This window comes from Rhinatrema bivittatum, chromosome 13 (genome assembly GCF_901001135.1).
Source record: "Rhinatrema bivittatum chromosome 13, aRhiBiv1.1, whole genome shotgun sequence".
Taxonomy (NCBI): Eukaryota; Metazoa; Chordata; class Amphibia; order Gymnophiona; family Rhinatrematidae; genus Rhinatrema; species Rhinatrema bivittatum.
Genome location: NC_042627.1, coordinates 82,404,650 through 82,419,414, shown reverse-complemented (window position 1 = coordinate 82,419,414; position 14,765 = coordinate 82,404,650). Strand labels below are relative to the sequence as shown.

The window sequence follows — 14,765 nt, the reverse complement described above, 5'->3', positions numbered from 1 at the left end:
CTCTCCTTGTACTGCCCCGCAGCGTCAGCAGTGGAAGGACAGCACAACGCTGGCTCTCTCCTAGTACTGCCCCGCAGCGTCAGCAGTGGAAGGACAGCACAACGCTGGCCCTCTCCTAGTACTGCCCCGCAGCGTCAGCAGTGGAAGGACAGCACAACGCTGGCCCTCTCCTAGTACTGCCCTGCAGTGTCAGCAGTGGAAGGACAGCACAACGCTGGCCCTCTCCTAGTACTGCCCTGCAGTGGAAGGACAGCACAACGCTGGCCCTCTCCTAGTACTGCACTGCAGCGTCAGCAGTGGAAGGACAGCACAACGCTGGCCCTCTCCTAGTACTGCCCTGCAGCGTCAGCAGTGGAAGGACAGCACAACGCTGGCCCTCTCCTAGTACTGCCCTGCAGCGTCAGCAGTGGAAGGACAGCACAACGCTGGCCCTCTCCTAGTACTGCCCTGCAGCGTCAGCAGTGGAAGGACAGCACAACGCTGGCCCTCTCCTAGTACTGCCCCGCAGCGTCAGCAGTGGAAGGACAGCACAACGCTGGCCCTCTCCTAGTACTGCCCTGCAGCCTCAGCAGTGGAAGGACAGCACAACGCTGGCCCTCTCCTAGTACTGCCCTGTAGTGTCAGGACTGCACACTGCTGGCCCTCTCCTAGTACTGCACTGCAGCGTCAGCAGTGGAAGGACAGCACAACGCTGGCCCTCTCCGCGTCAGCAGTGGAAGGACAGCACAACGCTGGCCCTCTCCTAGTACTGCCCTGTAGTGTCAGCAGTGGAAGGACAGCACAACGCTGGCCCTCTCCTAGTACTGCCCCGCAGCGTCAGCAGTGGAAGGACAGCACAACGCTGGCCCTCTCCTAGTACTGCCCCGCAGCGTCAGCAGTGGAAGGACAGCACAACGCTGGCCCTCTCCTAGTACTGCCCTGCAGTGTCAGCAGTGGAAGGACAGCACAACGCTGGCCCTCTCCTAGTACTGCACTGCAGCGTCAGCAGTGGAAGGACAGCACAACGCTGGCCCTCTCCTAGTACTGCCCTGCAGCGTCAGCAGTGGAAGGACAGCACAACGCTGGCCCTCTCCTAGTACTGCCCCGCAGCGTCAGCAGTGGAAGGACAGCACAACGCTGGCCCTCTCCTAGTACTGCCCCGCAGCGTCAGCAGTGGAAGGACAGCACAACGCTGGCCCTCTCCTAGTACTGCCCCGCAGCGTCAGCAGTGGAAGGACAGCACAACGCTGGCCCTCTCCTAGTACTGCCCCGCAGCGTCAGCAGTGGAAGGACAGCACAACGCTGGCCCTCTCCTAGTACTGCCCTGCAGTGTCAGCAGTGGAAGGACAGCACAACGCTGACCCTCTCCTAGTACTGCCCTGCAGCGTCAGCAGTGGAAGGACAGCACAACGCTGACCCTCTCCTAGTACTGCCCTGCAGCGTCAGCAGTGGAAGGACAGCACAACGCTGACCCTCTCCTAGTACTGCCCCGCAGCGTCAGCAGTGGAAGGACAGCACAACGCTGGCTCTCTCCTAGTACTGCCCTGCAGTGTCAGCAGTGGAAGGACAGCACAACGCTGGCCCTCTCCTAGTACTGCCCTGCAGCCTCAGCAGTGGAAGGACAGCACAACGCTGGCCCTCTCCTAGTACTGCCGGGCAGTGTCAGCAGTTGAGGGACAGCAGTGCATCACCCCTAACTCTGTACTGCAGTCTCACAGTGGAAAGACAGAGCCTCCAGCAGTGTTTATCTTCCCTTAATACTAACCTGCTAAAGACCTTCATTTTCTGTGGATTTAGAACTAGGAAACTTCTGGCCATGGGGTAAGTGCTTCCTTGAGTTACACCCCGATACCTCAGATTTAAAATGCCATTCCTAAGGCTGGTGTGACTTACCTTCCGATAACTTTCAGCCGCATCAATTAGCAGGGTGAGAACCTTCATCAGTGCAGCCTTTAGTGCCAGGATGTCTGCCAGACTCTCTTCTGCCCAAAGACAAATGAGAAGTTACTACTCTCTTCACTTATTAAATAGAAAAAGGGGCACAAAACCACAGACATATGATACACTTGCTGCATCAGGCTTTTTTCCACAAATCTATTTTTTTCTCCATGGACAAGCAGGATGAAAGTCCCACATATGGGTGATGGCATCGCCATACCTGGGAATTTTCAGATTTCCCCTGGACACTTGGGGAATTTGCAACAATTGTTGGGTCTCTGGGAACCACTAAAAATCTCCTGGCCTCTCTGTTTACAGCTCCAGCCATTCCCCTTCCTCTATAAGCATGCAGGGAACAAGAGAAGAGGCGTGAGCCTGCAGCAGAAACTGCAACCTCAAAGCGCAGTGTGCAGCTGTGAGCCCAGATCTTGGACTCACTCAGCTGAATATACAGCAAGGGTGTAGAAGTTAGGGAGCTGTGACTCATATTAGAGATGAGAGCAGAGTGCTGGGGTCAGGGAGAGAGGACGGGCCTCGCTAAAATCCAAGTACACTACGTCTAGCACTCTCCCTTGATCCAACTCTCCGGTCACCCAGGCAAAGAAATTGATCACATTCACCTATCAAGATTTACCTCTGGTAAGATCATAAGAACATGCCATACTGGGTCAGACAAGGGTCCATCAAGCCCAGTATCCTGTTTCCAGCAGTGGCCAATCCAGGCTACAAGAACCTGGCAAGTACCCAAACACTAAGTGGATACCATGCTACTGGATGCTAGTAATAGCGGTGGCTATTCCCCTAAGTCAACTTGATTAATGGAGAAATTACTTACCTGATAATTTTCTTTTCTTTAGTGTCGACAGATGAACTCAGGACTAATGGATTACATTCCCCTGCCAGCAGATAGAGACAGAGTCAGGTTGCAAAGCTGACATCACAGTGACCTCAGCTCTCTAGTATTTTATTCAAAAGCCACTGTGGACATACAAGTGAAAAGATTTTTAAAAAATATGATTAAAAACAGATAACTGTACCTGTACTGAACCATATACACTGAACTCCAGTAAGAATATAGGTAGCCTAATCGAGGGACTGGATGAACACTTACCCGTGAGCAGCTGGATTTGAGGCTCACTCCACGGGAGGACCTGTGGCGCAATTCTTGGGCAGCCGGGGGCAGGATGCCGAGTCCATCTGTCTACCCTAAGGAAAATGAAATTATCAGGCAAGTAATTTCTCCATTTCCTAGCGTGTAGCAGATGGACTCAGGACCAATGGGATGTACAAAAGCTTCTCCTGAACGGGGCAGGAGGCTGCCCATAGTCCAGTCGACACAGTCTGTGTCCTCTCAGGCCTATACGTCCAGGTGATAAAACCTGTAGAAGATGTGTAAGGACCACATTGCTGTTCATTAGATATCAACGGGAGACAGCAGTCTATCTTCCGCCCATGACACCGCCCGAGTCCTAGAGGAATGAGCTCTAATCTGAGAAGGTAATGACTTTCCAGCCTGTACACAGGCTCCTGTGATCACCTCCTTAATCCAGCAAGCTATGGTAACCCACGAAGCTGGTTTGCCCTGCTTCCTTCCACCACGAAGAACAAACAGGTGGTCCCATCTTTTAGACTTGTTCTGAGACTTCCAGATACCGCCCTAAAAGTCTCTTAACGTCCAAATGACTGAGGAGACAATATTCCTCTGTGTCCTTGATTTTATCTAGGGATGGCAACAAAATGTACTGATTCAAATGAAACTTCAAGACTACTTTGGGCAAGAAGGATGGGACGGTACGTATCCGTAACGCCCTTGGAGTCATCCTGAGGAATGGCTCTTGGCACGACAACACCTGCAGTTCAGAAATGCAACATGATGAGCATATAGCCAACAGGAACACTATCTTCAAGGTCAATAAATGCAAGGAAAGACTTTGCAGTGGCCAAAATGAAGGAACTGCTAAGAATTCCAGTACTAAATTGAGATTCCATAAGAGAACTGGCAACCGTACGGGAGGTCGAAGGTGCTCCACTCCCTTTAGAAAACAGGCCACATCAGGATGGGCTGACAGGGAGGCCCCATTTACCTTACCCTTGAAACAGAAAAGATCCACTACCCGCACCTTCAAGGAGTTAAGGGCCAAACCTTTATTCAGGCTGCCCTGCAAAAATTCCAGAATAAGAGGGATTTTGCCCGCTCGGGGGAGGATACTGCGTTCCTTGCACCAGGCCTCAAATATTCTCCAGACCCGCACATTCACTAGGGACATGGAGAAATTCTGAGCGTGGAGTAAGGTGACAGCTGCCACCACCGAATATCCCCGCTTCATCAGGCGAGCCCTCTTAAGGGCCAGACCATAAGACAGAATCGAGTCGGATCTTCATGAAAGACCGGTCTCTGCTGCAACAGATCCCTGTGTGGTGGGAGGTGTTGGGGATTCTCCACTAGTTGTCTCTGCATTTCCACATACCATGGATGCCTGGACCAATCTGGGGCCACTAGTAGAACTAGTCCCCTCTGGTGTTTGATTCTGCAAAAGACTCTACCCAGCAGAGGTCATGGAAGGAAGGCGAATATCAACTCATCTTCCGTCCAGGTCTGAACGAAAGCATCGATTTCCAGGGACCACGGATCTCTTCTGCGACTGAAAAATCGAGGAACCTTTGCATTATGAGATGCGGCCAGCAGGTCGCTTGACGAGGGGACCCCCCAGTGATCCACTACAGACGACAACATCCACTCTCCTGGATCCAGACTCTCCCTGCTTAGAAAGTCTGCTCTGATGTTTTTTCCTGCAATGTGGGAGGTCTAGATCATCTGTAGATGTACTTCCGCCCATTCCGTAAGGAGGACAATCTCCTGAGACACTTGCTGGTTCCTTCCCTGGCACTTAATGTAGGCTACCGTCATTGCGTTGTCTGACATCATGCAGACCGCTTGGCCATGGAGTCTGTGGCTGAACTGTAAACATGCCAATCTGACTGCTTGGGCTTCCAGGCGGTTGATGTTCCAGAGGGCCTCTTCTTCCATCCAAAGTCCCTGGGCCATCAGTTCCTGACAGTGAGCTCCCCAGCCCCGGAAACTTGCATCTGTCATGAGGACCGGCCAGTTCGGAGAGGACAGGGACACCCTCCCGTTTAAATGAGCTTCCTGCAACCACCACTGGAGGCGAGAACAGACTTCCATCGGTAAGTGGAGATGAACTGAATAGTCTTGGGGATGTGGCTTCCAATGCAATAGTAGTGAACGATGAAGTGGGCGCATGTATGCCCTCCCCCATGGCACTACTTCCAGGACTGCTGCCATCAAACTGAGAACTTGGAGATAGCTCCACACTGTCGGGCATACCGTGTTCACCAACTGACGCACCTGTTACCTCAACTTCTGTATCCGTGTGGCTAGAAGAAAGACCATCGCTGTGAAAGAACCATAACATGGTCCAATACGGTTCCAACCCCGGGGGGATTTCCCCATCTTCCAAGGAGTCTTGGTCCTCCTCTTCGTCCGTGCCATCCAGGTCCCTACCAGGGATACCCTTGGTAAGGCAAAGCATGCCTCAGGATCTGCCAGAAGAAATGGGAGAGGGAGGGGTCACTGGCTGAGGTTCCGTCGGGACAGGGGCAAGTGAGGCAGCAGACTGCACCTGTATGAAGGCTTGTAGCCCCTGGAAAAACTCCACCCAAGAAAAGGCAGCCGGATCCATGCCTAGTCCAGGAAGTACCGAGGTGGGTCCAGCTGAATTTACCTCTCCCATGGATGACCCAGGCAAGATTGTACTCAGATCCAGTGTACTGCCAGTTAAGGCTTTAACCAACTCATCACCTGAATGGGAGGAGTCAAGCTTAGCAAAGTCTGAGGAGATCAGGTCTCCTTGAGCTTCCTCATAGTGCTGACAAAGTTGGAGTCCAGGTCAGGCTGTGAAGCCCTAATATGACAAGCAATGCATAGAGTAAGACGCTTACATTTCTTGGTTGCCAGCGCCATTGTCAGTGGTAGTTGTATGTTTAATTGGCTCGTCCTTAAAAAATGTATGCGCACGGATTTCGAGTGTTTAGGCATGGCGCGGCGAGGCACACTCACAGCCTGTGCACACAGCTCTTCTTGTATCGTTGCTTTTTCAAAATTGTGCACACAGTAACGCACCTGATATTATGAGCACAGCGTGTGCACAGAGCCGTCATACTGCGCACACTATGGAGGGCAATACGGCACGCACAGAAATGCATGCAAGATGGTGCCACCAAGGCTTACCACGCGTTCGGCTGCCCAACCCGCTCAGAAGCCCAATTCCCCTTATCTTAATGTCGGAGCAGTGCGCCAAACATGGAGACTGAGGGGAGTCCTACTGAAATTCCCTCTACTCATCTCTGAATCGGGAGGAAAATCTTCTTCTGTTTCTTCTTCTCTTTTTTTTTTTTTTTTAAACTTACCTGGGCTCAGTGCTTACCAGCTGAGTACAGAGACAGTCTCTGGCCATCACCACCATGCTCAGCTTCCTGCATCTGCTGCCTTTCAGCTGCCTAAGCAGCAAAGTCCACGCCGGGAGCCGGCTATCAGACCAAGGCACACCTCTGAGGGATCTCGGAAATCGCCTCAGGAATTCTCAACTAAATGAAGGACCTTTAGGTATCACCGCAGGAAAGCAGGGCTCAATTTTCTCCAATTTAGAATGCAGAATTTCTCATTCCAAAAAGTAAAGTAATCCCCATAGGGAGAAGTACATCCACCATCTGCTGGCGATGGAGAATACTGCAGGGGTCCATGTACTGTGACGTCAGCTTTGCAACCTGACTCCATCTCCATCTCCATCTGCTGGCAGGTAAGCATAACCCATTGGTCCTATCTGGCTACAAGCCAGGAAACAGCAGACTGAAGGTTTAGCACCTCTACCATCTGCTGGAGGCAGAGAAATACTGAGGGACTGCACGTAGCACACTCTGTTATTTAGCAGTGCCTGAAAAGTTTTTATTCTCTGCCTTCATCTTCTGGCAGAGATGGAAAACCCACTTGTATGGCCTAATCTGGGGAATGAACAGGAATTACTCCTTTTAGATAACAGAAAGACTAGGGGGCAGGCACTCCATGAAATTAGTAAGTAGCACATTTAAAACAAATCAAAGAAAATTCCTTTTCACGCAAAGCACACAAGCTCTGGAATTCATTGCCAGATGATGTGGTTAAGGCAGTTGGTTTAGCTGGGTTTAAAAAAGGTTTGGATAAGTTCCCGGAGAAGTCTAAAAACTGCTATTAATCAATAAGGAATAGCCACTGCTTGTTACCAGCATTAGTACCTTGGGATCTATTTAATGTTTGGGTACTTGTGACTTGGATTGGCCACTGTTGGAAATAGGATATTGGGCTTGATGGACCCCTTGGTCTGACCCAGTTTGGCATCTCTTATGTTCCATTGACCAGACTGGATGGGAGGTACCTACCATAAATTACCAGCATGAACTGAACAGCAGAAGATGTGGACTGTGAATTACTGGTTTGAACCAGACAGTGTGAGGGTGCACCATGAATTATCAATAAGGACTGGAGAGAGTATGGCCTAAGGTATGCTCTGTGATTCATTGGTATAGACTACACAGTGAAAGGTGCACACTGTGAATCATTGGCATGGACTAGGCAGGATACTAGGAGATGTGCCATCAATCATCAGCATGGACAAGATTAGACCGGACAGTAGCAAATGTGCACTGTGAATTATAGGTAGAGACCAAGCAGAAGAACAGGAGATATGTATCGTGAATCACAGACATGGATTAGAGGGGAGAGCAGAAGGCGTGCACCGTGAGTCAGACACGGACCAGACACGAGAGGGGAAGGCGTGCACCGTGAGTCAGACACGGACCAGACACGAGAGGGGAAGGCGTGCACCGTGAGTCAGACACGGACCAGACACGAGAGGAGAAGGCGTGCACCGTGATTCAGACACGGACCAGACACGAGAGGGGAAGGCGTGCACCGTGATTCAGACACGGACCAGACACGAGAGGGGAAGGCGTGCACCGTGAGTCAGACATGGACCAGACACGAGAGGGGAAGGCGTGCACCGTGAGTCAGACATGGACCAGACACGAGAGGGGAAGGCGTGCACCGTGAGTCAGACACGGACCAGACACGAGAGGGGAAGGCCTGCACCGTGATTCAGACACGGACCAGACACGAGAGGGGAAGGCGTGCACCGTGAGTCAGACACGGACCAGACACGAGAGGAGAAGGCGTGCACCGTGAGTCAGACACGGACCAGACACGAGAGGGGAAGGCGTGCACCGTGATTCAGACACGGACCAGACAGGAGAGCGGAAAGTGCACTCTGTGAATCATACAACAGCCAGACAGGAGACTGGGAAGAGTGCACGGAGAATCATAGGTACAGAATGGACAGGCGAGTGGGAGGTATGCACTGTGAATCGTGGGCGGGGACTAGACAGCGAGAGGTGTATGCTGTGAACTTTTTATACAGACTGGACTGAATGGCAGATGGTTTATACCATGAATTGTCAAGCAGGGACTGGATGTAGGGAGGTGAATTGCTGGCAAGGCCCAGACCAGATGGCGGAAAGTGCACACTTGAGATGGCTAGAACTGGACAGCGATGAGGGATAAAGAGTGGGGGGCTGATAAGATTAAATCACCTGCCTTCCAATTTCTTCATAAGCCTGTGTTAACTAGACTGCTCTGCACCAATAACATCTCAGCCTGGAACAATTCTGTACTGCTGAAGTGGAAAAGAAAGAGCTTTGCTTCCCGAGCACCTTCATGAAATTACCGTGCAAGGGCGCACATACCCCAGGGCTGCGATTCAATGAGCTTCAGCTGGATGAGTGCTGCCGCCTGATGATTCTCCCCAATTTCACGGTGCATACTGAAGCACAGCGCCACCATGTTGTGCTTCTCGCTGTCTCCGGGATGACATCGTTTAATGTAATCCAGCAGCGCAGTCATCAAACCACCAGTCTGCAACAGAGACTCCGGCATCAGCACACGTGCAATGTGCACTGCCCCGGCAGCCATGGTACCAATACTAAACATTATGATCACTGTATCTCCTCCTCTTATCACACCAGCCCGCCCCTGACATGCACACACTATATACAAGGCCACCTCGCCTCACAGAGAGGGCCACTCCCTCTCTCATATGCATGCACACACACCCACACTCTCACCATCCAATACGCACTCTACACAGTGCCACCTGCTTTCTCTTCTTCTCATACACCCATAAGGCTGCTTCTCCCCAACTCTGCAGGATGTTTTCCAGGGGCAAAGCTTGCAGGTAAAAGCATCAATGGACTTTTCATCAAAACATACAGTTTTAAAATTCTCCCCCCTAAGACCTAAATCAACATTTCTGAAACTGTAAAGCATGTTGGGTGAAGATGAAGTGGAGTGTGAAGTCTATAATCCCAAGCCTCAGAGATTTCAAGTTATTCGTGCACCTACCGAATCCAACTTCTTCCTCATCAGCACTTCAAAGTGGTGTTTCCTGTGCAAGATGTCAAAAATGTAATTCATGTCATTGTATCTTCCAATCCCAGTGAGGAGACGAACCTGAAAAATATAAGGACCACCGTTTACCTTCCAATACCCTCAAACAGTAACAGGAAGGACATTACACATTACTCCTCATTATATCACTCTCACGAAGAGAAACAGGGGCGGAGGCACACACTACCCCCTCTTTATAATATCCTCATGAACAGTAAGAAGGAGTCATGCATTGCCCCTCCTTACAACACTCTCACGAACAGCAACAAGACGGGAATCGCATGTTGCCCCTCTTTATAACATCCTCATGAATAGTAACAAGAAGGGAGTCACTCACTGCCTCTCTCTATAAGACTCCCAGCAGCAAAAACAGGGTAGGATGGAACAATTTCCTATAAAAAAAACTATGGCATGACTCACACAGACATGCACATGCATACACGTATCTAGACGCATGCAAACACAGACACATAGATATGTACATATGCAAACATGCACCTATACACAAATACAGATGCATACACAAACACATGGAAATGTGTGCACACATGGAAATATAAATACATGCAGACATGTACAGACAATACACATATATGCAGTTATGTACATACATATACAACTGGGTGACAGATGCATGCTCTGAGTGATCTTTAGGCGTCATCTCTCATATATACAGAAAAACATGCAAATACACACATGATGAAAGAGACCTACCATGAGCATGTGCTCATCATTGGGTGCTAGATGCTGATTGGTCAAGTGTCGTGATGCCTGTAAAACTCTGGTAATGCCCTCCAGGTGACAGGTCAACGTGAAGCAATCGTGGGCGAAAATCAGAAGCTCAACAGCTGCACAAAGAATGAGAAGAAAGGGGTAAAGCTTAGAGAATGTCCCCAGAACAAAGAATGAGTAGAAAGGGGTAAAGCTTAGAGAATGTCCCCAGCACAAAGAATGAGTAGAAAGGGGTAAAAAGCTTAGAGAATGTCCCCAGCACAAAGAATGAGTAGAAAGGGGTAAAGCTTAGAGAATGACCCCAGCAAAAAAGAATGAGTAGAAAGGGGTAAAGGTTAGAGAATGTCCCCAGCACAAAGAATGAGTAGAAAGGGGTAAAGCTTAGAGAATGTCCCCAGCACAAAGAATGAGTAGAAAGGGGTAAAGCTTAGAGAATGACCCAGCACAAAGAATGAGTAGAAAGGGGTAAAGTTTAGAGAATGTCCCCAGCACAAAGAATGAGTAGAAAGGGGTAAAGCTTAGAGAATGTCCCCAGCACAAAGAATGAGTAGAAAGGGGTAAAGCTTAGAGAATGTCCCCAGCACAAAGAATGAGTAGAAAGGGGTAAAGCTTAGAGACTGTCCCCAGCACAAAGAATGAGTAGAAAGGGGTAAAGCTTAGAGAATATCCCCAGCACAAAGAATGAGTAGAAAGGGGTAAAAAGCTTAGAGAATGTCCTCCAGCACAAAGAATGAGTAGAAAGGGGTAAAGCTTAGAGACTGTCCCCAGCACAAAGAATGAGTAGAAAGGGGTAAAGCTTAGAGAATGTCCCCAGCACAAAGAATGAGTAGAAAGGGGTAAAGCTTAGAGAATGACCCCAGCACAAAGAATGAGTAGAAAGGGGTAAAGCTTAGAGAATGTCCCCAGCACAAAGAATGAGTAGAAAGGGGTAAAGCTTAGAGAATGTCCCCAGCACAAAGAATGAGTAGAAAGGGGTAAAGCTTAGAGAATGTCCCCAGCACAAAGAATGAGTAGAAAGGGGTAAAGCTTAGAGAACGTCCCCAGCACAAAGAATGAGTAGAAAGGGGACAGGGGTAAAGCTTAGAGAATGTCCCCAGCACAAGAATGAGTAGAAAGGGGTAAAGCTTAGAGAATGACCCCAGCACAAGAATGAGTAGAAAGGGGTAAAGCTTAGAGAATGTCCCCAGCACAAAGAATGAGTAGAAAGGGGTAAAGCTTAGAGAATGACCCCAGCACAAAGAATGAGTAGAAAGGGGTAAAGCTTAGAAAATGTCCCCAGCACAAAGAATGAGTAGAAAGGGGTAAAGCTTAGAGAATGAGTAGAAAGGGGTAAAGCTTAGAGAATGTCCCCAGCACAAAGAATGAGTAGAAAGGGGTAAAGGTTAGAGAATGAGTAGAAAGGGGTTAGCTTAGAGAATGTCCCCAGCACAAAGAATGAGTAGAAAGGGGTAAAGCTTAGAGACTGTCCCCAGCACAAAGAATGAGTAGAAAGGGATAAAGCTTAGAGACTGTCCCCAGCACAAAGAATGAGTAGAAGGGGTAAAACGTAGAGACTGTCCCCAGCACAAAGAATGAGTAGAAAGGGGTAAAGCTTAGAGAATGTCCCCAGCACAAAGAATGAGTAGAAAGGGGTAAAGCTTAGAGAATGTCCCCAGCACAAAGAATGAGTAGAAAGGGGTAAAGCTTAGAGAATGTCCCCAGCACAAAGAATGAGTAGAAAGGGGTAAAGCTTAGAGAATGTCCCCAGCACAAAGAATGAGTAGAAAGGGGTAAAGCTTAGAGAATGACCCCAGCATAAGAAATGAGTAGAAAGGGGTAAAGCTTAGAGAATGACCCCAGCACAAAGAATGAGTAGAAAGGGGTAAAGCTTAGAGAATGACCCCAGCACAAAGAATGAGTAGAAAGGGGTAAAGCTTAGAGAATGTCCCCAGCACAAAGAATGAGTAGAAAGGGGTAAAGCTTAGAGAATGTCCCCAGCACAAAGAATGAGTAGAAAGGGGTAAAGCTTAGAGAATGTCCCCAGCACAAAGAATGAGTAGAAAGGGGTAAAGCTTAGAGAATGACCCCAGCACAAAGAATGAGTAGAAAGGGGTAAAGCTTAGAGAATGTCCCCAGCACAAAGAATGAGTAGAAAAGGGGTAAAGGTTAGAGAATGTCCCCAGCACAAAGAATGAGTAGAAAGGGGTAAAGCTTAGAGAATGTCCCCAGCACAAAGAATGAGTAGAAAGGGGTAAAGCTTAGAGAATGACCCCAGCACAAAGAATGAGTAGAAAGGGGTAAAGCTTAGAGAATGTCCCCAGCACAAAGAATGAGTAGAAAGGGGTAAAGCTTAGAGAATGTCCCCAGCACAATAATGATAGAAAGGGGGTAAGCTTAGAGATGACCCCAGCACAAAGAATGAGTAAAAGGGGTAAAGCTTAGAGAATGTCCCCAGCACAAAGAATGAGTAGAAAGGGGTAAAGCTTAGAGAATGTCCCCATCACAAGAATGAGTAGAAAGGGGTAAAGCTTAGAGAATGTCCCCAGCACAAAGAATGAGTAGAAAGGGGTAAAGCTTAGAGAATGTCCCTCACAAAAGAATGAGTAGAAAGGGGTAAAGCTTAGAGAATGACCCCAGCACAAAGAATGAGTAGAAAGGGGTAAAGCCTAGAGAATGTACCCCAGCACAAAGAATGAGTAGAAAGGGGTAAAGCTTAGAGAATGTCCCCAGCACAAAGAATGAGTAGAAAGGGGTAAAGCTTAGAGAATGTCCCCAGCACAAAGAATGAGTAGAAAGGGGTAAAGCTTAGAGAATGTCCCCAGCACAAAGAATGAGTAGAAAGGGGTAAAGCTTAGAGAATGTCCCCAGCACAAGAATGAGTAGAAAGGGGTAAAGCTTAGAGAATGATCCCCAGCACAAAGAATGAGTAGAAAGGGGTAAAGCTTAGAGACTGTCCCCAGCACAAAGAATGAGTAGAAAGGGTTAAAGCTTAGAGAATGTCCCCAGCACAAAGAATGAGTAGAAAGGGGTAAAGCTTAGAGAATGTCCCCAGCACAAAGAATGAGTAGAAAGGGGTAAAGCTTAGAGAATGTCCCCAGCACAAAGAATGAGTAGAAAGGGGTAAAGCTTAGAGAATGTCCCCAGCACAAAGAATGAGTAGAAAGGGGTAAAGCTTAGAGAATGTCCCCAGCACAAAGAATGAGTAGAAAGGGTAAAGCTTAGAGAATGTCCCCAGCACAAAGAATGAGTAGAAAGGGTAAAGCTTAGAGAATGTCCCCAGCACAAAGAATGAGTAGAAAGGGGGTAAAGCTTAGAGAATGTCCCCAGCACAAAGAATGAGTAGAAAGGGGTAAAGCTTAGAGAATGTCCCCAGCACAAAGAATGAGTAGAAAGGGGTAAAGCTTAGAGAATGTCCCCAGCACAAAGAATGAGTAGAAAGGGGTAAAGCTTAGAGAATGTCCCCAGCACAAAGAATGAGTAGAAAGGGGTAAAGCTTAGAGAATGACCCCAGCACAAAGAATGAGTAGAAAGGGGTAAAGCTTAGAGAATGTCCCCAGCACAAAGAATGAGTAGAAAGGGGTAAGCTTAGAGAATGTCCCAGCACAAAGAATGAGTAGAAAGGGGTAAAGCTTAGAGAATGTCCCCAGCACAAAGAATGAGTAGAAAGGGGTAAAGCTTAGAGAATGTCCCCAGCACAAAGAATGAGTAGAAAGGGGTAAAGCTTAGAGAATGTCCCCAGCACAAAGAATGAGTAGAAAGGGGTAAAGCTTAGAGAATGTCCCCAGCACAAAGAATGAGTAGAAAGGGGTAAAACAGAGAAAGTACCCAGAAAAGCAGACCGTTTTTGTGCCCCCTCCTTAACCTTTTTTTTTGTTTTACTGTTTATACCTTTTAATTATGTATATAATACAGTACCTGAATGTAAACCGGTGTGATATCTCAATTGAGATCGAATGTCGGTATATAAAAATAATAAATAAATAAATAAAAATGTTGTACATCGCTAAGAGCCTAGGTATAAGCAATAAATAACTACAATGTATATATCTCTATATCTCACCATCAACATGCAAGTAAGTGTTTCATGCCACTATGTACAGATCTACTTCTTAAGTGGAACTTGTACTACGTCTCCCCACCCTTCCTTTTTTCAATTCTGTGTCTTTCTGTTTTGCGTGTGAGGATTCGTCCCTTTTATATGCAAACGGAAAAGCATAAGCTTCATTTTTGTATGAGCCTTGTCCGTATTCCCACCCCTGAAGTCATTCAAACGCCTTCCTGAACCTGTGTTTGTGCTCCTAATGCAGGGGGAGTTTTCACGATTGTTGGTTGTCTGTGTGCCCATCTGGCATCTCCCCTTTCCATGATTGTCTGTTCTAACTTTCTGAATATCTTTATTTTCTCAGAGAATGCAAAATGTTCCTTTCCTTGCTGTGACCTTTTGCTTTATGTTTGCCCTGTTTTGTCCTCTCAAGCTGTTTTCTGTTCCCTCAGCACATCGTTAGGTCCATTTTGTTTGCAGCTTCCCAATCACAAACCATTGTGTCAGATGGCACCGATGGGCAGGGGTTATTACCCCCATTCTTTGTTTCCCAAAGTGTGAGTCACACATTGTACTGATCCCAAGACACTGCTAGACACAGCC

The 14,765-nt window shown here is 48.1% G+C and overlaps 1 protein-coding gene across 1 annotated transcript in view; it reads right to left on the bottom strand.

The window, feature by feature from the left end:
• LOC115074851 (spatacsin-like) overlaps positions 1–14,765 on the bottom strand; it is an 87,723-nt gene that overhangs the window by 19,073 nt on the left and 53,885 nt on the right. Inside the window, 4 exon segments of the mRNA XM_029574775.1 lie at positions 1,873–1,961; positions 8,710–8,878; positions 9,365–9,472; positions 10,124–10,257. Of these exon segments, the coding sequence (XP_029430635.1) occupies positions 1,873–1,961; positions 8,710–8,878; positions 9,365–9,472; positions 10,124–10,257 (500 nt within the window).